The sequence below is a fragment of the Podarcis bocagei genome (genome assembly GCF_964188305.1).
Source record: "Podarcis bocagei genome assembly, chromosome: 4".
Classification (NCBI taxonomy): domain Eukaryota; kingdom Metazoa; phylum Chordata; class Lepidosauria; order Squamata; family Lacertidae; genus Podarcis; species Podarcis bocagei.
This window is the reverse complement of record NC_138128.1, coordinates 73,863,495-73,885,621: the sequence shown is the minus strand read 5'-3', so window position 1 is coordinate 73,885,621 and position 22,127 is coordinate 73,863,495. Positions and strand designations below refer to the sequence as shown.

The 22,127-nt window shown below is 43.8% G+C and overlaps 1 protein-coding gene and 1 long non-coding RNA gene across 5 annotated transcripts in view; one reads left to right on the top strand and one right to left on the bottom strand.

The window, feature by feature from the left end:
- The window catches only part of LOC308584799, an 86,894-nt gene that overhangs the window by 28,003 nt on the left and 36,764 nt on the right, over positions 1-22,127 (top strand). Inside the window, exons 2-3 of the long non-coding RNA XR_014007013.1 lie at positions 7,020-7,138; positions 8,792-10,289. This is a non-coding gene — a long non-coding RNA (uncharacterized lncRNA). The remainder of the gene's footprint in view (positions 1-7,019; positions 7,139-8,791; positions 10,290-22,127) is intronic.
- CHST3 (carbohydrate sulfotransferase 3) overlaps positions 1-22,127 on the bottom strand; it is a 56,916-nt gene that overhangs the window by 5,999 nt on the left and 28,790 nt on the right. For 2 of the 4 annotated variants that reach the window (XM_081189688.1, XM_081189687.1), the window contains one exon: positions 1,015-1,292. In XM_081189688.1, the coding sequence (XP_081045814.1) occupies positions 1,015-1,292 (278 nt within the window). Of the gene's footprint in view, positions 1-1,014; positions 1,293-5,464; positions 6,216-6,311; positions 6,332-22,127 lie in introns of those variants that run through there. The other 2 variants (XM_081189690.1, XM_081189689.1) reach the window with 2 other exon arrangements.

Below are 22,127 nucleotides of genomic sequence, written 5' to 3'. Positions count from 1 at the left end.
AGCATGACTAAGCCACTTCTGGCGAACCAGAGCAGCGCACGGAAACGCCGTTTACCTTTCCACCAGAGTGGTACCTATTTATCTACTTGCCCTTTGATGTGCTTTCGAACTGCTAGGTTGACAGGAACAGGGACCGAGCAATGGGAGTTCACCCCATCGCGGGGATTCGAACCGCCGACCTTCTGATCAGAAAGTCCTAGGTTCTGTGGTTTAACCCACAGCGCCACCTGCGTCCCTTTGTTATAGGTTACCCGGTAGCAAAAGGGAGTGTTTGAAAATAGAAATGCTTGTCTATGTACCACGGTAGTTAACTACCATGCTTGTATAAGCACTCGGAAGTGTCAATTATTAGTGGTCTATGGAAAGTATAATAACCACTGTCTGAGACGGCTTTCGACACAAGCAGGATGACCCGGGGGGGGGGGGCGTAACTTTGCTTTGCATTTAGACGGCCCCAGGTTCCAGGTAGGGAACCCTGTGTGAAACTCTGCCAGTCCGTGTAGACAACACTAATCTGGGTGAGCCCAGTGGCCTCACTCAGTATAAGGCATTTTTCTATGTTTCTGTGAGGCGTCCTATCTCTACCTTTAAAAGCTGTTCAGAAAAGTGAACTTTTGCAGCTGCAGCTTGTCAAGCAAGAGGGTGAAAAGGTGTGCTTCGTGAAATTCCCTCTTGCCCCTTTCTAGGCGGATTCTGCTAGAAGGCTCTTCTTTATATATATATATATCAAATCAAATCAATTTGTATGAAACCAATTCCAGCCATCCATTGCTGCCACCCATCCCTGTGTGGGGCATGATGTTTAAAAGAGCAACCTGCCTGCATTCCTGGGTAAAGAGGTAGCTTAATTCACACTGGGAGGCAAGAAATATTTACCTTGTTCCGAAAGGCCGGAGAGATGGTGGTAGCAAGTTGGGACCTGCAAAGGTGGTAAGATACAGCTGCAGCCTGAAGGCTACGCTAGGGTACAAAGAAAGCCTCTCTTCCAGCACAGCTCTCCTTTCCCCCTCCTACCTTGAGATGATGTTGTTCTCCTTCTCAATAATGACAAGGGCTACCACAAAGACCAGGAGGATGGCGTATTTGCTCCTCATCCTTAGGCAATGCAGCAGCTCCCAGAAGTCTTGAGGTAACGGGTGCCCTTTATCCATGGAGAGAGAGAGTGCTGCGTTCGATGACTTGCCAAAGAAGGGCCTTTCCCCTTTGAGGAGAAGGGGGGGTAAAGGGACCTTCTTCAAACTTCGCCGTTGTTCTTCAGCTATCTGGAAAGCATCGTCTAGCGTTAGGATGCCCTGCAGAGAGAGAGAATGTGAGAGAAATTGCACGTGTCAATAAGTATACTGTGTGCTTAGGAGCATGTCTGAACTGCATGCAAAATTCATGCACTTTCAAATTGGTTCTATCTGGACTTAATGGGCATTAGACCGCTGTTCTTGGCTCTGCCGACAGAGGAGATTCATCCAGTGCAGGATTGCTTCCAAAGGATGTGAGTCACCAAGGTCCCTGCCCACCTCCAGGGGGAAACAGGGTAGCCGCAAGAAGGTTGGGGCTGTGCTGTTGCCTCCTGGAGGTACGCACCACCCTCCCGTGCCAGTGGGGGACATCTCTCCCTGGTGGCTGTGTCACCTGGCCTCTCCCCTCCCCCTAAAGGTCCTGACTCACACCTATATTCGCTTGGCTTCATCCTGCCTTCCACCCTTGCACCTTTCCTGGCTTAAATTTGGGATGCTGCCAATTTCCGTCTCATGATTCCAACTAGGGTGGTAGGACAGCATCCTAGCATGGCTCCTCCATCCCTCGGCACAACCCAAGCAAAGACCCAGAGTTCCTCCAAGGTGGCACTTCATGATGGAGAGTGTGCACAGGATTTGTGAAACTTCCCTTGACCTCAAGTGATCAGCAGAGAAAGAAGCAGGTGCTTCCACATGGGGTGTTTATTATGGGAGCGGTACTTATCAATGCAAGTGGGGGTTGTTATTGTTTTTGCAGGATCTGCATGATGTATTTTTCCCTCCCCACCTCCAATTCAATCTTCATATTTGCTTTCCAGGACAGCTCCAACCCGTTTAAAAAAAAAAAAAAAGCCTATTGCCAACTATCCATTTGCAATATTCTCAGTGACCAGATTGCATATTAAAAAGCCATCTGGAAGCACCCACAGTTGTCTGAGCTTTCCTTCCCGAGATTCTGTGCCAAGCAATGTGATCCAGTTCTGCCTGGCACCATTGCAAACTGTAAATGGGGGGAACTGCATATCTTAACACTCTCTCTCTTTCCCTCTCTTTCTCTGTGTGTATTATATGTATGCATTTAAAAATATTGCATATCAAGAAGAGAACTTCTAGCCTACCCTGACTTTTCTCCCGACACTCTTTCTTTCTTTTCTTTCTTTCTTTCGACTGGGAGTGGCCGCCGGGACCACATAACACCGGTCCTGAGAGATCTGCATTGGATCCCAGTATGTTTCCGAGCACAATTCAAAGTGTTGGTGCTGACCTTTAAAGCCCTAAACAGCCTTGGTCCTGTATACCTGAAGGAGCGTCTCCACCCCCATCGTTCAGCCTGGACACTGAGATCCAGTGCCAAGGGCCTTCTGGCGGTTCCCTCATTGAGAGAAGTGAGGTTACAGGGAACCAGGCAGAGGGCCTTCTCGGTAGTGGCGCCCGCCCTGTGGAACACCCTCCCTTCAGATGTGAAGGAAATAAGTAGCTATCTTATCTTTAAAAGACATTTGAAGGCAGCCCTGTTTAGGGAAGTTTTAAATATTTAATGCTGTATTGTTTTTAACACTCGATTGGAAGCTGCCCAGAGTGGCTGGGGAAACTTAGCCAGATGGGTGGGGTATAAATAATAAATATTATTATTATTATTATTTATTTTATTTTCTTTCTTTCTTTCTTTCTTTCTTTCTTTCTTTCTTTCTTTCTTTCTGAGCAGGGTGCTTTTGGGGGGTGGGCAGGAGGGCATAGGGGGAGCATTCCAACATATGACCTTAAAGCTGCAACAAGGTTCTGCTGATTGTGTAGTTTGGCCCCTCTGCCTCAACTGCCTTTTTGAGTACTGCCGGTCTCATTATTCCTCTCCCCCCCCCCCCCCCCGAACATTCACCCCTCCACCTTCTCACCATCTCTGAGCTATTTAATGCTTGGGTGCTATGTGGCAGTTTGCATTGTTAGTTAATCTTAATGTGTACCGGCCATCTTTCTCCAAGCAGGAAGACAAAGGTGCATAGTTTAAAGGCACGAGGAAAGGTATAGATCAGGTTTCTAGGCAATTAATCCTACATATTTTCCTAGGAAGCAAGGCTGGCCCTCGCCTTGGAGCTTTCAGTGCTGGGAAAGGGCTAGAGTGACAGCAGCAGTAGAAGTGAAAGTCCCACCTGTTGCTCAACAGAAATTGATTATTTATTCATCATATCGGCTACCTGCATTCATGGCCCATGGGCACCCAAAGAGAGATACTCTAATTACAAAAGCATAAAGCACTGGGCGACAATGAAATACGATTAAAAAAAAATCCAATAAAAGCAAGTTCAACCGTCACATAATAAACAACAGTAAAAAAAGAGAAAGCAGCAAGCCTGACAGCTAATTTCTTGTATAAAACTAGCCTCCAGATAGCATCATCCATCATCTATCCATCCAGCAAAAGCTTTAAAAAAACCCAAAAACCTTTCACAAAAATGTATTTTCTTGCCAGTGGAATGCAGCAGGGAAGGGAGCTAGGTTAAGGCTCTATTTCAGAAGCATTTCTCATGGTGTGGGTGCTTGCTCCCCACTCTTAACGAAGAACAAAGTTTCTCCCCCAGATATCAGGGGCAGGAAGGAAATAGTCATCTATGCCATAGATTCTACGAACCTCCTTTTTAAGAATGGCATCTCTGCCAATGGGAGTTTCGAAACAGCTCAAGTGCAGAAAAGAAAGAAAGAAACTTTATACACATAAGATTCTCCATACACATTTTTGGATTATACTTGTAACGAAGTATAAATATTCTGCATTATTTCTTAATGTAACTAAATAAAATTATATTGAAGTTAATGGAGTAGTGAAACCAAACCAAACAGGCAAAGCAGATTTTCACCCAGTTCATTTCACGCCTTTAAGGCAAACTTTAAAAAAGCAGCAAAGGTAAATAAAGAATGTGCTGGAGAGGGAGAGTTCGCATACATTGCTGAAGGTATTGCAGATACTACCCAATGGGTACCCGAAGTACCGTGCACTGCTGTTGGGAGATAGTTCTAGCTTTTCCTTAGGCACAGCTTGGAACTCTATAGGAAACTTGCAAACCTGGCTTGATCAGAGAACTTGGCGTGCCACAAAATCTGGACATTTTGTATCACAGGCAACGACAGTTCTAAAATAATCGTATTTGTAAATTTATTGTCTTTACTCAGCTAACAGTGGAACTAGACTCTTATCTTGGGTACTGTGTGTTCTCTGCATTTGCTGAGAGAAAAAATGTATGGGCAGAAGGACTGACAGGGAAGGATGGCTGCGAAACCCACCCTTCCTGCCTATCCTGTGCCCATCAATTGTCCTTGCAAATGCAGGGGGTTAACTTTCCATTTTAGACCATCACCGTGAGAAAAAACAACAATTCTCTAGGGGAAGGTTTTTTTGGGAGCGGGAGAGAAAAACATTTGGGAACTGTGTTTCCCCCATATCATGCAGCACCACCCTAAGACCAGGGGTCGGCAAGGTTTACCGCCTGGGCCGGTCCACTCCCGTGGAGATTGCTTTGTGGGCCGGATCACGTCTGCGCAGACACGATTTCTAGCACCACGAAAGCAAGTCACCGCTCCAAGCTGCACCAGTTTAGTGCAGCGCGCGGGGACTCGCCAAGCGGTCGGCTCATGGGCCCTTTAAACGACCCCCGTGGGCTGCTTGTGGCCCATGGGCCACAGGCTGCCGACCCCTACTAAGATAAATCAGTGGGAGAGAGATAGGACTCCCATTAATTAAAGTGGACACTTTGCATCTCGCCACACAGGCCTGGGAAATATACAGCACTCTGGTATCTCCCCCGTGTGCTGCCTCAAACCATCAAGGAAACATCTGGGGCTCTCGGCATATGGAAACCCTGCTTCTACATCAAGGGCTTGAAGGCTGCTCTGTTTTGCTGCGTGAACAAGGCTCCAGCTCGGCAGAGAGAGCAATAAAAAGAAAGCAGGGGGCCTCCTCTCCCTTGCAACCTCCATCCTCAGCTGCTGAGAGCATCCATCAACCTCTGCCCCCTTAACATCTCTCCGTTCCCAAAAATAAATCTTCTCCAAAGACCCCTTGCTGCACTTCCCCTCTGGCACCAGGCCCTCCTGGCTTTTCAGACTCTTGCGCTCCAAGCTCTAAAAGGCAACTGTCTATACTCTGCGCAAGCAGAACTCGCTGGTCCCACCAACTGTTTATTTGCAGAAGCCCAGAGGCTTCTCTCTGATCTGCAAAAGGGGAGGTGGGGGCCTCGAACCTGGAAAGGGAATCCCACTGAGGGCAGGAACCACCTCCGACTCCTTAATAAGGGGCTGAATGAAACACACGGCACTGGGCCCACCCTCTGCCTATTCGGGGAAAGAGCTGGGTATCTTTGTACTTCTTCCTCCACTGTGGAATTGGAAACACCAGCCCAGTACGATCCATCCTCTAGAATGCCCTGCTAAGTGAGGAGGGGCAGTCTTAAATAAATAAACAGTAACTCTCTGATAGCAAAGAGGTCATAAAAACCGACCCTTGTTGTGGGCAAGCACTGGTTAAGCGTGCCAATGCTCTGATGTGCACAGTAACTTGGTGCGAGCAGCTATGGCTTCAGAATTCCAGCATTTGCTCGCAAATCCAGGTGTTAGCTCAGTAGGGATATGCCAGGGAGTTGTTGGATGCAGAGGAATAGTGGGAAGAACCCGCTGGGGAACCACCAAGGGAAGAAGGCTCAGAGCCTGGGGATTGGGGGTGGGAGAACGATGGTGAGTGGTCAGAGGGAGAAGACAGGGAAGAGGAGGTGGCAGAAGCTGAAGGGGTAACAGGGCACAGAGAGTTGGGAGAGTCTGTTGCAGAAAAAGTCAGGAGTCGGAGGTAGAAGCTGAAGCAGGAGGGTGGGAGGAGGGAGGCCAAGAGGCAGAGATGAGTCAGGCTAGTGAAAAGCAACAGGTGTCTCTCCCTTCCCAGAACCAGGAGAGGGCTGAAATGGGTGGGGGAAAGACAGGCACGCAGGCACAGTCTCCAGTTGCTTGGAAGAAGCCCTGGAGAGGGGAGGACTTACAAGGGTTTGGGGAGACAGGGGCTTTTAGACTCAGCAACTGATTTCATGGAGTCGGACCTACCTGCTGCTGTGCTCATTAGGCCTGAAACCCAGCCAAGTCTGTGAAGATCATGTTTCTGTAATAACAAGCTTTGAACTTGTGTAATTTACTGACCGGTTTTGCTCTGGGACAGGATATTTGGGGCAGCTGGAAAAAAATGTCATAATCAAATGCTGCCATTTCTTTTAACAGTTGCGCAAATGAAACCACCTACAGATTATTCCTGGCAGGAGCTTGCGTATGTGTAGGAAATTAAATATATTTAAAGCTAGGCATAAACTCTAATAATGTGGCCTATATATCACCAGTAAGATAAAAATTCAACGGTATCCCAGTAAGATTTTTGTTTTCAAACCCAGCTAAAAGGCAGCCAGTAGGAACAGTCGCTGCTTTCCAATTGTCCATCAATCTATCATAAACAAGAACCACCTAACAACTGAGCCTATTGCCATGGGATAGTTTATCTAGCTGCCAAAATCTGCCTGCCAAAGGCCTTAAATAACCAGTCTGTCCTTATCGGTAGTGAAGCGAAACGGCCCCTTTATTGCTTACACAAAGGTTTCACAATATTTCAGTGTTTCGGAGTGAGGGGCAGAGCCATTCTGTAAATATTTGGATCCCAGAACAGGTGTCTCAGGCTGGAGAAACACAATCCCACCTACCCACCCTGAGAGCGGAAGAGATGGTGCCAACACCATGTATTCTCACCCTATTTTTGTCCCTGTGCAGAAGCTGCTTGACAGGAGGTGATGGCCCAGCAAGAGAAATGTGTGTGGAGACCAGAGGAACCAACGCATCACAAAACACTTCCACCCCTCTTAAAACTATTGCCTGCCTCCAGCCTCAGGGTACGTATTGACTGTTGTAAATGATGTTGTGTGTGACAGGAATCCAACTGCAAACAGATTATTAGAACCCTTTCTTTAACATGCACATAATCCAAGTTTCCTCCAGGGGTCCATGAACCTTCATCCTGCTTTTTCACGAAACTTTGGCACAGGTTGCTTTTTACTAATGAACCCCTCCCCCTTTCCAAAATACATTTGGCTTGCCTTTGGGTTTTGGTACAGAATCACATGACTATAATTGAAACCCATGCACTTCTAACCAGGAACCCAAGCAATAAATAGATTCTTTATTCTTTACTTTTTACATTTTAAACCAATATTTATACATAAAAGTCTCGGGAAGCGGTATATTTCGTCCCAGAAAGTGGAGGGCATGCTCAGGCCAGATGTGCTATGCTTATGGATACCATATGTTTAAAGATGACAAAAAAATATGTTCTGGAGGTTATGCTGCTTGAGTTATAAAGTGGTATCTTCTGCAGCAGTTATAAAGTAGTATCTCTGAAGTGGCATATGAATAAGAGTAAGGCAATGTCCTACAACATAGCAGTGGCTGGAGGGGGGTGGGACTCTAATTACAGTGGTACCTCGGTTTACATATGCTTCAGGTTACATACGCTTCAGGTTGCAGACTCCGCTAACCCAGAAATATTACGTCGGGTTAAGAACTTTGCTTCAGGATGAGAACAGAAATCGTGCAGCGGTGGCGCAGTGGCAGCAGGAGGCCCCATTAGCTAAAGTGGTGCTTCAGGTTAAGAACAGACCTCCAGAACGAATTAAGTTCTTAACTCGAGGTACCACTGTAATCATCATTTTAGGTAGGGTAGGAAATAGAGGCATGTACTGTTCAAGCCCTGCAAATAACATTAAGTCTTTGGATTTGCTAGGCCTGGTACAATTACCGACAGCCTCCCTTTTTGACCTTGATTGTAACTATCATCTGCTTTCTGCCCTTGAAACCCCAAGCCTAACCCCTAACCCCAAACTCCATCTCAGAGCTAAACTAAACATTACATTAAGTACATTATTTGAAAGTGCACTTAAGATTTTCCACTTCTCTTTCTTAGCAAAAAGCCTCGTGTGTGTGTGTGTGTGTGTGTGTGTGTGTGTGTGTGTACCTGTGCTGATACAGATAAGGATCATAGCACTGGGGCAGGGGAGGAGAACACACTTCCCTCAAATCTCCCCACCCTCAGGTGATATTTGCTCAAGTGCAAATAGCAGCTGCAAGGGGCCTTTTCCATTGGAAAACAGTAAAGCGGAAAGTGGTTACTCCTCTCCCCATCCTACGTGACAACACAATCCCAATCCGGACTGCCCACCATTGTTGCTGCTGCTGGCGAGTTATAACTCCATTTATAAACAGTGTGCTTAACAAAAGAATATGGAGTTTGACTGCGAGGTCCGCCAGCCCTAGGCCCGAAAATGACTGTCACAGGTGTGGATTCAATCATGGCTGCCGTGACACAGTGAGAAACAAGCAGCCACTTCAGTCTCCAAAGGGGAAACAGCTACTCTTGAGCACTCAGCTAACTGGCAGGCATTGCTTTGTAGAGACACCATTTCTTTCTGTTATTTGAATGCAGAAAACAATAACAAAACGTCTCCCCCCCCCCAAGCCAGAGTTTACAGCATGTCCTCTTTTTTTGGCAGGTAAAGGAAGATAGAACTCGAGATTAGAGGCCTTCTCACAACTTTCAGTTATTCTGCCAATTCAGGGTTTGGGAGGGGGATATTACTTGTGTCATACAGACACACAGGCTGCAATTATTTGATCCCACGAGGCTTACTTTTGAGTAAATACGCATAGGACCCAGATGTCTCTTTTCACAAAATTAAGACTGAGAAATCAGGAGAGAAGACTGCTGAATGTGTTCTCAGCTTCTCTTGTAAAACACAGGGCTGAGTGTTGCGCTTCCAACCTGCACTATTGGCTCAGATATGTTATTGCCATAAAAATAGTAATTTGCCAAGTAACCGAGTCTGGAGGCTTATGTTTCTCATTTAAGACTTAGAACTGTGTGCTCTGTGTTGCTTTTAACTCCCAGCTGTCTGCTTCTTACCCTGGAAAAATGTGGATAAAATTTTCTAATTCTAAATACGCACCCACCCACCCACCCAATGTTCTCCTTCTAACAATGCAATCGTCCACACCTTTCTATTCAGAAGCAATTTCGACTGAGTTCAGTGGGACTAACTCCCAGGTAAACAAGTACAGGGTTCTAGTCCCATTCCATTTTTTTATTTGTATACCACCTTTCTATGGAACTGCAATCAATGTGGTTTTGCAGCCTCAGTGTTTTTTAAGACCGGTATCAAAATACCCAGAGACAACAATGAACGTACTGTTAATTCTGGCTTCTGAGGGACAACTGGTGAGCAGATTTCTGTCGCCAACAAACCCCAGCCAGTGTAAGGAAATGTATTTAATTTCTTTATGAGAAGACTTCTACCCTGCCTTTCGCCCATAAAAAGAGACCCAAGGCAGCCTAACAGAATCAAAATTAAAGGAAGTCAATAAAAATCAATGCAGAATTAACAAAAACATAGAAATACCACAGATATACATAACCCCACCCCCCATAAAGGCAACAGGAGTATAATTAACAGCAGCCAGACTATCCAGTCCCCAAGGAACAGCACCTTAATGGTGGTTAAGTAAAAGTGGCCAGATCTGAAAACAGTGCAGGTCACACGTGCAAAATGGGAGTTGCCTGTCTTTCAGAATACCCAGTATAAAGTCTATGCATGTCCTCACAGCTGCTTCACACAGCGGTCACGTTTGTCATGGCTTCTCTGGTGTCACATCAATATTCTCTAAAACAGCATCATTAAATGCAACGGGCAGGTGCATGTGAACATGCGCTGGACACAACCACTCAGACTCCCTGCCATGTGTTTAAGACCACCATTCACATTTTATGCATTTGCTGTGGGTAACACAAATGTAGCTGAAAAACAACAATGCTGCTATGTGAAGTATGAAGTTGAGTGTCAGTATGGACTGGATGAGGATACGATACAATAAGGAATAATGAACCCACGGGTAAATTAACGTGGAAAACAATTGTCTTCCATATGGACAGTCAAGAACCAGGGTCATGAGGCTGAAATGAGGGCAAAATCCAGGTGAAGCAGCTGGCAGCTCATGGTAAGCTGAATATTAATTTAACTTGGGGCCTGTATAGAAGGGTTAAAGAATAAAGTCAAAACAAACCAGCAAAAATATATATATACAAAAAAATATATATCTATAGTCTTGCCAGAATACTTCTAATTGAGGATGAATTCCAAACCTAGGTCTGTTACAGATCACTAACTTTTTCTTGTGCTAGCTACCTCCAAAAAGCAACTTTAGCTTGGTGCTTGCACTGGGAGCCGGATGAAGAGTTTGCTCATCACAAAGCTTTAAGAAATCCGGATCGTTTGAAGCCGTCCTTACTCCTCCGTCTGTACGTGCCCTTTCAGTTCAGAACTGTTGCTCTGAGCCAGACTTTTATAGTAAGCAGGCTCGTTGACCTCTGTCTCACCACAGGCTTCCTCTTAAAAGTCATATTTCTGTTTATGAGCTTTTCTAAGGACTGTTAAAAGCCTACGGTGGCTCACAAAGCAATATGGTCTGCAGTTTTCATTTGAGACTTTGCTTAAGGATGCTCTTCAGAATCGCTTTCATCTCAGCAGGGTGGGAAACATCATGGGGCAAGCAACCAGGAGCAAACTTTTCATTGTGTTGCAGGCCATTCGAGTGTAATATTTAAATAGTATATAGCTCAGATAAAGCAAACTGCTGATGACAGAATTACTTATTTTTGGATTATTAAAAAGATTGGTTCTATTTGCACCATGCTGGTACTTTAATTATTTGATTTCTGGGTTGTGCAAAATCCACCCTCTCAAACAAGGTTTCCCAAACTGGGGTCTCCAGCTGTTTTTTTGGACTACAACTCCCATCATCCCTAGTTAGCAGGAGTAGTGGCCAGGGATGATGGGAATTGTAGTCCAAAAACAGTTGGAGACCCAAGTTTGGGAAACCCTCCACTAGAACAGTGTCTGTCAAAAAGTGGGACAGGACTCACCAGGGGGTCCACTTTCAGGCATGCCTTAGTGCAACAGCCTGCTCTGTCCCTCTTCACTTGCCTGCCGTCGCCATAAGCCTTTCAGCTGGACCAATGCCAGAACCAGCAACTTCTTGCATGTTTGAGTAAAGATGGCCAGGAGACAGAAGGGCTTTGGGGATGAGGAGGGAGGAAGCTTCCTCTAAGGGGAAAGGGCCCAAGAAGGTGTTGAAGGAAATTAGAAATGGAATAAGAAGCTAAAATAATATGAACAGATAAAATTTTGATATTTATTAGAAACAAGCAAGCCAAGTGGGAAGAAAGAGGACGGGGATAAGAGAGGGAAGCTGTTAAAGGAAGAAGAAACAGATGTAAGAGGGCCAGGGTGGAAAGAAATTGGGGGGGGGGGTTCAGGACAAGGGTGGGGGAGAAAGAGAGAGCGAGAAAGGCACAAATTGAGTGTGAAAGGCAAATCGGAGAAGAAATTACAGGAAACGGATAAAAATACTTTGGGATGCACACCAGGGCGGGAAGGAGAAAATATAAAAGAACAAGCCTTCTGTATGTTGAGGCTCAACCCTCTGGGCCAGCAAATTCTGCCTAAAATGGGGGTGGGGCAGCTGTCACAAAACCTCCGGAGCTAAAGTTTGTATTTAGCTTGAGGAAAGTGACGTGGCAAAGAAGCTAGCAATTTCCAAGGCGGGTTAGATAAAAACTGATTACCAGTAATTGCCAGCTGATTATGCCAAGCTCTGCCCCCAGTCTCCAATGGGCCATGGGGGTAATGAGTTTGAAAACTCCTAGTCCAGATGATACAGCCCAAGGAATTCTTGTGCATGGGAATCCAAACGGCACCTCCATGGCACTAAAATGAACGACTTGCTCTCTTTGAACCTCATCCTACCTAACAGTAAGGTCACATCAAACAATATCCCATGGGCTCCCCTCTTTATTTCATAACAAAACAATTTTTAAAAATGTACCTTCCCGTGTAACACACAGGCTGCACACTTTTTCTAATCTCATTTCAGAATTCTAAAACTGTGTCCTGGCATCAGAATCCTGAACTGTTGCTTCTGAACTTTTAAAGCTAAACATAAATAGCGCAACAAGGCTGGACGAGTTTTTAAATCATCTGGCTTGACCGTTATTGGGTGTGCTCACTCAGCACACCTGGTCACATGAAACGAAGTGGGAGAATATGTGTGATTCATGCTCCCTCTCGCCATGTCCCCATGTCTTATTCAAAGCCTGGAGGTGCACTTCCAGGGGAATAAGTCTGCACACTTTACACAAGATGCAAAAGCACTCAAACCTCTGCTCACTTGACATCTGCAGTTGTCCTATGTCAGATGGCGGTGGCATTTCCAAATACAACCAAAGGAGCAAAACTACTCAAGAGCTCAAAGGCTTCTGTTATGGAGAATGGAAAGCACTTTCGTTGTGAAGAAGCATCGTTGGGGAAGTTGTTCTTCAGTAACTTTACTTCTGCTCAACCACATTTCTAAATTCCATGTTTAATATCTGCTTTAGGAATCCCCCCTCACTGCACCAATAAAAGCCAATAGGTATATTACATTCAGAACATCATTTCATCAGCAGCATACACTCAAATGATTGCTCTGAAGTGGTACAGCCAATTATGGATTATTGCTTCTTTACTGTCTGATTCTTACTCATTACATCATGGGAACATGAGCCAGAGGAATCCTGCCAGACATTGCATCAGACAAGATTCTTAACCTCAGACTGAAAGTCCAAATAAAACAAAACATATTTTAGTATTGTACTTAAGCTTCCTACATCGTTTCTTGGAAGAGGAAACAGCCCATTGATGCAAACAAATAATACAGAGTAAGATGATGTTTCAGGACAAGGAAGATGGACACAAATATCTATTTAATCGGATTAGCTCCAGTTTGGCCAGGGCTGGGAACCTGTGGCCTTGCAGACGTTGGATTCCAATTCCCATCAGCTCCTGAGAGCATGTCCAATTGGCAGGGACAATTGGAGTCGCAGTCCAGAAACATCTGGAGAGCTGCAGGTTCATCATTCCTGAATCAGGTCAATTAGGGTTGCCATATTTCGTTAATCAAAAATATTTTGATTTTTTTTATTAGTGGATACCCTATGGGACCTGAACCATGTGTACTTTCCCCTTTTGCAACTCCCCCCCCCCTTTAACTTAGCTTACAGGGTTGCTGGGTGAAACAAATGAGAGTCATGGACCTGTGCAACACCTCTATTTTCCCCATGTTAATCAGACAGCACATTTAAAAAAAAATCAATACATGGTGAATTGATAAGCATTTTGAAAACTCATGGAAGGAAAGCACCTCTTCAGGACACACACAGGAAGACATGCTTCTTAAAGGATGGTGCCTGCCTCCTGTAACTTGTGGAGCATCCTCTAAAAACAAGGATTTTGTTGTTGTTTCACATATCAGCCACTCCTTGTGTGACACAGTTGCTGGGAAACAAAGACAAGCATTTGGCCTGTGCTTGACTTCCTCTACTGCCTGTGCGCTTGAACTGATGGGGGTTTTATGATGGCAGCATGATCAGAAATAGAGAATTGATTACTTCATTGCACTTAGTCATGAATAAAAGATGCCGTGATCATCTCTTACGATCTCTTCCTACCATCACTTCTTGCCTCTCTTTGATATGGCATAGTCCTCACATAGGGGACTGTACTACTTGAATGGCACAAGGGGAGCTGTTTGCACGAAACACTGGCAAACTTACGTTAGTGGGCTTGCTAGTTTTTAAATGGCCCTCTAACATTTTGTTAAACAGAGGTGGCAATTGTACTGCACAAATAGTAATTTGGGAGAAGAGGAATAACAGTACCGGCCTACAGAGTCAGGGAGTCATTTGGTATATTCTGTTTCAGAGTTGTTTGGAGTGCAGCAGATTTACATGGCACAGCCTGCTTGCTATAGCCATGCAGCCATGCAGCAGCACTAGTGGCGATGCTCAGAACAGGTGGTCATGTTGCTTGGGCACCTGCAATGACAGAAGGCCTTTCAGTTTGAGGACACTGCTGCTGCTGCTGCTGCTGCTGCTGTTCTTTTTTGAAAGGAGGAGAAAGGGCTGAAGAAAGTCTGAATGAGGCATAGCTGCTATTGTTGACAAAGCTAAACAACAAATACCTTCTAAGGAACCATCAGCTTCTCTTGCTTGCTCTCTTCCTGGTCCTGGGGTCCACACCCTCCCCAACCTGATCAGGAATCCAGGTGTGCTAACATAGCAAACGGGAAGGGAGCGTTGACAACAGGACCAAGCAGGGAATAGGCTGGAGAAGCGGCTGCTGGCTTATCTTTTGCTGCGCAGGAGGAGTTAAAGGTTACTTGTTTTTTATTCTGTCATCTTTCTTGTTGGTAACAGTATGGTCCTACCTATTTGCTTCAAGATTTCAGAGGTTCACGCACTGCCTCAAAAACCTGCCCCACCTATTTGACCAGAGGCAAGAAATATGTTTGTACAGTGGTACTTCAGGTTAAGTATTGAATTTGTTCCGGAGGTCCGTACTTAACCTGAAACTGTTCTTAACCTGAAGCACCACTTTAGTTAATGGGGCCTCCCACTGCCGCCGCGCCGCCGGAGCCCGATTTCCGTTCTCATCCTGAAGCAAAGTTCTTAACCTGAAGCACTATTTCTGGGTTAGCAGAGTCTTTAACCTGAAGCGTATGTAACCTGAGGTACCACTGTACTCATTTCCATGGGAAACAAAACCTCTCTCAAACCACTTTCAGCTCTCATAAAACTACTGTCTGCCTTAAAGTCTTTCTTTCTGATGGCAACAGCTGCCATGGACTATTGTGGCTATTAACATTTTTCAGGGCAGTAGAGATTCCGTATTCTTAACAGCACAGTCTTTTCAAGACATGCATAAAATGGGAATTTGCTGTTTTTAGAAGGCTTGTGCTACCCTCTTCCTTTACTGAAGTCAGTAGATCTTCTCTTCTCGAATGAATTTAACAGGCCACCCGCTACTAAATGTCACAAAGAGGAAATAACGTTTACACTACGGTGAACAAAACTTAAATTCAAGGGTTTTCTACCCTTGTAACTCTCCCTGGCAGGGGAACAAGGGAGGTGGAGAGGCTGCTGCATATGGCAAACTACCGGCTATTTGTTATACAAACGTATAATCAAATGCCAAATTTGCCAAACAAAAACCAAAAAACCCACACACCTGTTTTCCCTGAAGTCATCTTCCCCCATTTAGGCCCAAAATACATGGTTTTGTTTTGTTTTGTTATAAAAAGCATGCTTAAACTGGCTACTGAAGAAAGAAGTGCTGTTTACACCTCACTTAAGATTGAGTTTTGCTAACATGAGATTGCCTTTGGTTAACAAGCACCCAAACCCAAGCTCAGACACTGCTGGGGTTTTTTTTGTAGGAAGGGGGGAAGGGATTATATGTACAAATATATGCAGCTATATGTATAAAAGAGTCAAGAGCCATGTTGTACTATATTTCTGTTAACACAATTTCATAAGAATATTCCTATACTGTATACCTATTTTATAGTTATAAACACAGCTGTAAGCATGTTCTGGATAATTTAGGAAATTCGGAATGAAACTGTGTTATGCATATAATATACAAGAATTGTTCACGTCTTTAGCAAAATTGGGAAAAATCCTTATTTCTTGTCAAGGCGAAGGTTCGAAACAGGAATTAAAGAAATCCATGTGAATTTCTTGAATTTTCAAAAAATTTCATCTCTACTGCAATCCAATATATTACACACACACATTCTTTATTAAGGTCCAAAGACCCACAAGAAACAGTTTCGAAAGCAAGATACAGCAGAAATACAGGGTAAAGATTATAAGGCAGTCACTATGTTTTATCCGGAGCATGTTGATTTCTAGATCTTATTACCTCTGAGACAAACTTAGCCATGGCCAGGGTATTATCCTTTGACTTATCTTCAAGAAGATACTTGAGACAGAAGGTTTCAGATTTCGCCACTAAGTTTACCAATAAGTGTTTGATTAATTTATCCCTGGCTTGTTTATACTGGCAATGGTGTAGTAAGATATGCTTCATACAGTCCACATCCTGAGAACATAAACAGAGCCTATACTGATAGGGTATTCTGGCCAGTCTGCCATTTAGTACTTCAGATGAAAATATATTTAATCTGGCTTTGGTAAACGGTCAACAATAGTTAGGTACTGAAAGATTCATAAGATATGAAGATAACTGAAAATCATGTCCATATTGAATCCCAGTTGCAAATGGTCCACAGGTTACATAAGATCGAGATCAAAGATCGCTGTATGAAATGTCCTATAACCTCTGCCTCAGGGATTTAAGGGCAGTATCATAACCCAGATGATATAAAAAGGAAGGTGAAAGTCCAATCAAGGAGGCTTTTCAGGCCATAGTTTTTGACCAGGAGCTGATAGACTCCTTGTTGGTTAAATGTACAAGTAATCCCTTCCCCAGGCCAAATCTTTAGCCAATATTTCAAGGCAGCCCATCACGCTTTGGTGTAAAGCCGACATTCACTTGTTTGCAGAAATAGAATTGAATTAGGAACACAATTTGTAACCTGAAGTAGGGACCGAAGGAATTTTGCCTGGAACCCATCTAACTTAGGAAATAGACCATTTGAAGCATAAAGGAGTTAGGGAAACGATTTTGCATATATTACAGAAGTTTGATTTCAAAGGGACAGAGGAAACGTTTGTACAGTTGTACCTCAGCTCCCAAACGCCTTGGGAGTCGAATGTTCTGGCTCCCGAACAATTGAAAACCGGAAGTGAGTGTTCCAGTTTTCGAATGTTCTTTTGGAAGCTGAACATCTGACAGGGCTTCCGCGGCTTCTGATTGGCTGCAGGGTTGCCAATCAGAAGCTGAACTTTGGAAGTCGAATGTTTCAGAAGTTGAACGGACTTCCAGAACAAATTCTGTTAGACTTCTGAGGTACAACTATATTATGATGAACATTGAGAAATACCGTATTTACTCAAGTCTAATGTGTCATCAAATCTAATGTGCACCTCAATTTTCAGAACCTTGAAACCAAAAAAGGTATTTGCTGACGAATGTAAACCTTGATTTTCGCAATGTAATTTGGCCAAAAAAGGTGTGCATTAGATTTGAGTAAATACAGTACAATGCATTTGTTAAAAGCAAAGCTACATGTTAATGTTTTGTGCAATACAGTGGTACCTCAGGTTGAGAACTTTGCCCCAGGATGAGAACGGAAATCGTGCAGCAGGAGGCCCCATTGGCTAAAGTGGTACCTCAGGTTAAGAACAGACCTCCGGAACGAATTAAGTTCATAAAACAAGGTACCACTGTATAAACATATTTTAATTTTGATAAAATGTTTACCTATGTGTATGATTTTCATTGATGAACATGCATCTGTGAACCATACCTTGATCTAAAACAATGAATTAAAGATCAGGGATGAAGTTGTTGGTAACATTAACGGCTCAAGAGACAGTAGTGATTGTCTCTGGAATTGCCATCCTCTGCTCACTTTTTATGGAGAATCCAGATAATGTCACTGAAGTCCAGTGTTTTCTGCGTTGACAGCCTGTTCCCCACCACTCTGACCTGATTTATGATTATTTCCCCCCAAATAAAATGTATTAATAACATCAGCTGGTCTTATTGGATCACTTTTTAGCAGGCTCCTTGTATCTTTTATTTAAACAATTCCTGTTTGAAGGTTGAGCCTTTTTTCAGCTTCCCGTTGACTACAGCTAAATTAGTTATTAATGTCCTTTAAAATAAGATTTCCACTCAAACACTGGGCTGTATAAAAGGAGGGTGACAGTACTAAGCTCAGGTGGGTCGAGGAACTACTCTGACTTTTGCCCTCTATGATTGCATGGGCCTCATCCCTTGGGGCAGAAGCTATTTTCACCTGAAATCTAGTAGCATGCATCACTTGGACAGAAGCATTCACTATATTAGGCTACAAGATCCTATCCTAGAGCTTTAACATGGCAAGAATCACTTTGGGCAGTTCATACACTGGGGCACAAGAATAAGTGACAGTGCTGGCCTTAGGCTAAGTGGTAATCTACCACTTAGTTGAAACAGGCCAGGACTCTGCTTTGCTTTTCAGATGAAAGAGGTGCCAAAGAAAGTATTTCAAGACATCATGTGATGAAGGAAGGAAATCAGGAAGGCCGGTTTCAGCATCTTGTGTTCATCTGGGTAAAGGAGTTGATTCTTCCTAAACAGACTGTTTTTGCGGCGCAATGGCAGGGAGCCTAGGAATCTGCTCCGGGAGAACCAGAAGATGCCGGAAAATCAGGAATCACAGGAATAAATATGGAAATGGCCAACTGGGAGTCCGTTCATTTGACTCACACTTCGTGATGCTAATGCCAGAGGCCCCTCACAGCTCTTTAATGAGTAAAAGAGACTTGCCAAAGCCACTCCCTTCCCCTTAAAACTGAAGCACTATTTGGATCGCATTGCGTGTGAATGTGTCAAGCTCACCCATAGTTCAAAGTCACCAATAAGCCAAGGATGTGAACATGGAAGTACGGTAGTTCTATCTATGGGCCACCTCCGAAAGCAGCAACATGCAAAACATATCACCATAACCTTGGGGGATACTGTGGATAATATTCTTCGAACCGCTAACCCCCGTAGATCTATTAGCAGGTTTGGAGTTTATGTTTTTGGTACGGACTATTAAATACCAAGTGACCCCATAGGGATTGGCTGTCTTCCTTCGGTGCCGTTGGCTGCTCAAAGCTGAACAGCAAGTTTCCATACCATTCAGTTCATCACATCAGACTGGAATCCTCCACCTTCCTATTAACGGAATACCTTTGCCGCATATTTAATGATCTACTATTTTTATGCCATTCTGGATTTAGGGAGTGCCCCTTTACCCAAAAACATACATTTGGAGCTTTCACTCTAGTAGAGAACAGAAGGTGATAGGGAGCATGGGGGAAGCAGAACAAATGGAGAACGTTAAGCTCTGGCTCCCTTGCAGGATTTGGCTCACCCTTTCCGGACAATGAATGCACAGGGGAGGAAGGGGTGGCGTCACATAGCCAGGCTCTCCCCACACCTGCCAATCTATATGCATTATTTGTAACAGGGCCCCCCGTGGAGGCTTTTTTCCTTTGCAAACCCCATCCAGCTCTCTACACAGGTTCGGTTGTGGGGAGAGTGATATCATAGTGGAAAACTGTTCCTGACTGATACTGTTGTGTGTGCATAGGCTCTCTTCTGACATCCATTGTATGACTCTAGGTCTGGCGCCTTCTCGGTAGTGGCAACCCAACCTGTGGAACACCCTCCCACCAAATGTCAAGGAAATAAACAACTATCTGACTTTTAGAAGACATCTGAAGGCAGCCTTGTTTAGGGAAGTTTTTAATGTTTGAAGTTTTATTCTGTTTTTAGTCCTCTGTTGGGAGCCGCCCAGAGTGTCTGGGGAAACCCAGTCAGATGGGCGGGATATAAATACCGTGGACGCTCAGCTTGCGAACGTGATCCGTGCAGGATGCACGTTTGCAACCCGCAGCGGCGCGTCTGCGCATGCATGGTTGTGATTCGGCACGCATGCGCAAAGCACGATTTAGCGCTTCTGCGCATGCGTGACTGCTGAAACCCGGAAGTAACTTGTTCTGGTACTTCCAGGTTTCAGCGGTCCGCAACCCGAAAAAACGCAACCCGCAGCATCTGTAACTTGAGGTATGACTGTAATAAAGTTGTTATTGTTGTTGTTAATATTATTATTATTTGTTGGCACAATGGCACTCTCCCACTTCACAGACACACCGCCAGGCAACACACCTTCCTTGAACCACCTGTAAAGGCTTTTCCCAATTCCTGAGGCAGCCCTCTCTCTCTCAGACGTTACAATGAATGCGTGTGGATTTGGGACACAGCCTGTTGCTGCAGTGCTGCACCCCCAGTACTGAATGAGCATACCCAGTATCTGAAAATGACTCCATTTGCAGGGTTTTTTAATGAAGTAAACGGATGCCCCTCCTGCTCACAGTAGATATACAAATACGGGTAATATTTGCGCTGCTTAAAGAAACATTCACTTAATAGTGTTACAAGTGAAGCGTCTACAAGAAGCTATTTCTTCACTTGGATTCTTAGAACTGAGTCAATTCCCAACAGAGCAGTTTCAGTTAACTTCTCTGCCTCCCGGTGCATAAAGCAGCCTATTGAAAAGCATAAATGATCAGGAGCTCAGAGCAAGACTGGTACTTGGTTTTGAAAACCCTGCTTAGATTATCTTCGCAGCGATGGGTATTGAAAAGAGCCCTGCGTCCATTTATGCATTTTAAAAGTCTCTGCTAGCTGACGTTCACTTAACTATTCTGATGGAATGTGCGATTGTGTGACGGCTGCTCTTTTGGTTTCCTGAGCTTACGGCTTCCATTAATCAGTTTCCACCCAGACAGCAAAGCTTTCCATGTCGTGTCCAGGGTCTGTAACTGCCAAGATGTGAACATGTCAATATATTTGAGGAACTGGGGTGGAGGGGTGAAATAAAATATGCAAATCCCTTTCCATATCTTCAAACATGCTTTTCAGATCCATTTTTTTTTTTTTGAACTCTCAGTTTCTGAATGCAGAAACTTTACCAAAGCCTCCAAGAAGACCATAAGGTTAAACTAGACATGACAGCAACAGAATTGTGTGTTTAAACCTGGATATGTCACAACCACATAAAATCCAGGGGAGCTTAGTAGTCTGGGCTGTCTGAAAACCAGAATGCATTTCCATGATATTTTTTTTTTATGCAAAATCTCAAAAAAGGAGAGTTTTAGAGCTATTTTTTAGGAAATTGGCTGTCATGTTTACAAGGGTCAAATACCAGCTACATCTGGGAAATTCAAAACATATGGCAACCCTAAGCAAATGTCTTCCAAAAAATCAAGTACAGTATTGTGATGAGAAATCCTTTTCTTTCCAAGCTATGCTCTCTTTGACATCAGTGTACGGTATAAATTGCATGTTGCACACAATTATCTGGCATGATTTCAACCTTATGCAATTGAAAGCCGGTCAGTCAAAATCCCACAAATTAACTGTGTGCAAGGTGAAGATCTTAAAATCTTCTTTTGGGCCAAGTTTTCCTGGCATGGAAAGGTACTATGATACATATATGGTGGAATTGTTTAAACGTCAAACAATTTTGGGAAACAATATATAACGAAATGAAAAAAATGTTCAGATTTTCTATTGGGAATAATACCAGGAAGCCTAAAGGAAGAAGACAAGACCTTATATTTATACACAACAGTAGCCGCAAGGCTATTGATTGCGAAAAATGGGAAAAGTGGTATTGTACCGACAAAAATAGAGTGGCTTGCCAAATTATTGGAGTTCTACAATATATCCAAAACAATGGGAGAAATTGGAAAGATCTCAAAAGAGAAGATAGACAGGGATTGAAAGGTGTTTAAAAGATATACTTAGAAAACCATATCGAAAAATCAGAACACCTATTAGAATAAACAAGTTCCGTTTCAAATACTGAAATACTAAATAAGATGGATAACAATGTGTAATAGAAAAAGAAGTATGAAATTAGGTTAAAGGTGTGTGAAAGAAAGTAATAGAAGTGGTAAGAAATTGCAACTGAGTAGATTGGAAGTCTAACACACAGGTGGGGTGAGGGGTGGTGGATGGTGATGGGAAAAGGAATTATCTGTGGGAATGAGTGTAGGTATGTTTGAACACTTTTAAGGATTGTATGAAATATATGTTTGTATGCTTGTATATTTGTAATATATGTGTATTATTTTAACAATAAAAAAATTAAAATTTACAAAAAAGAAAAGAAAAGGAAAGAGCTTTTAAGCTCCCTGCCTAACTTACCAGGCTTTGGGATGGTCTTGCGAGATCTGACAGGGCCACCTGAGTTCCCACAATATCTTGTGAGAACTCGGCCATGAGGCCACCC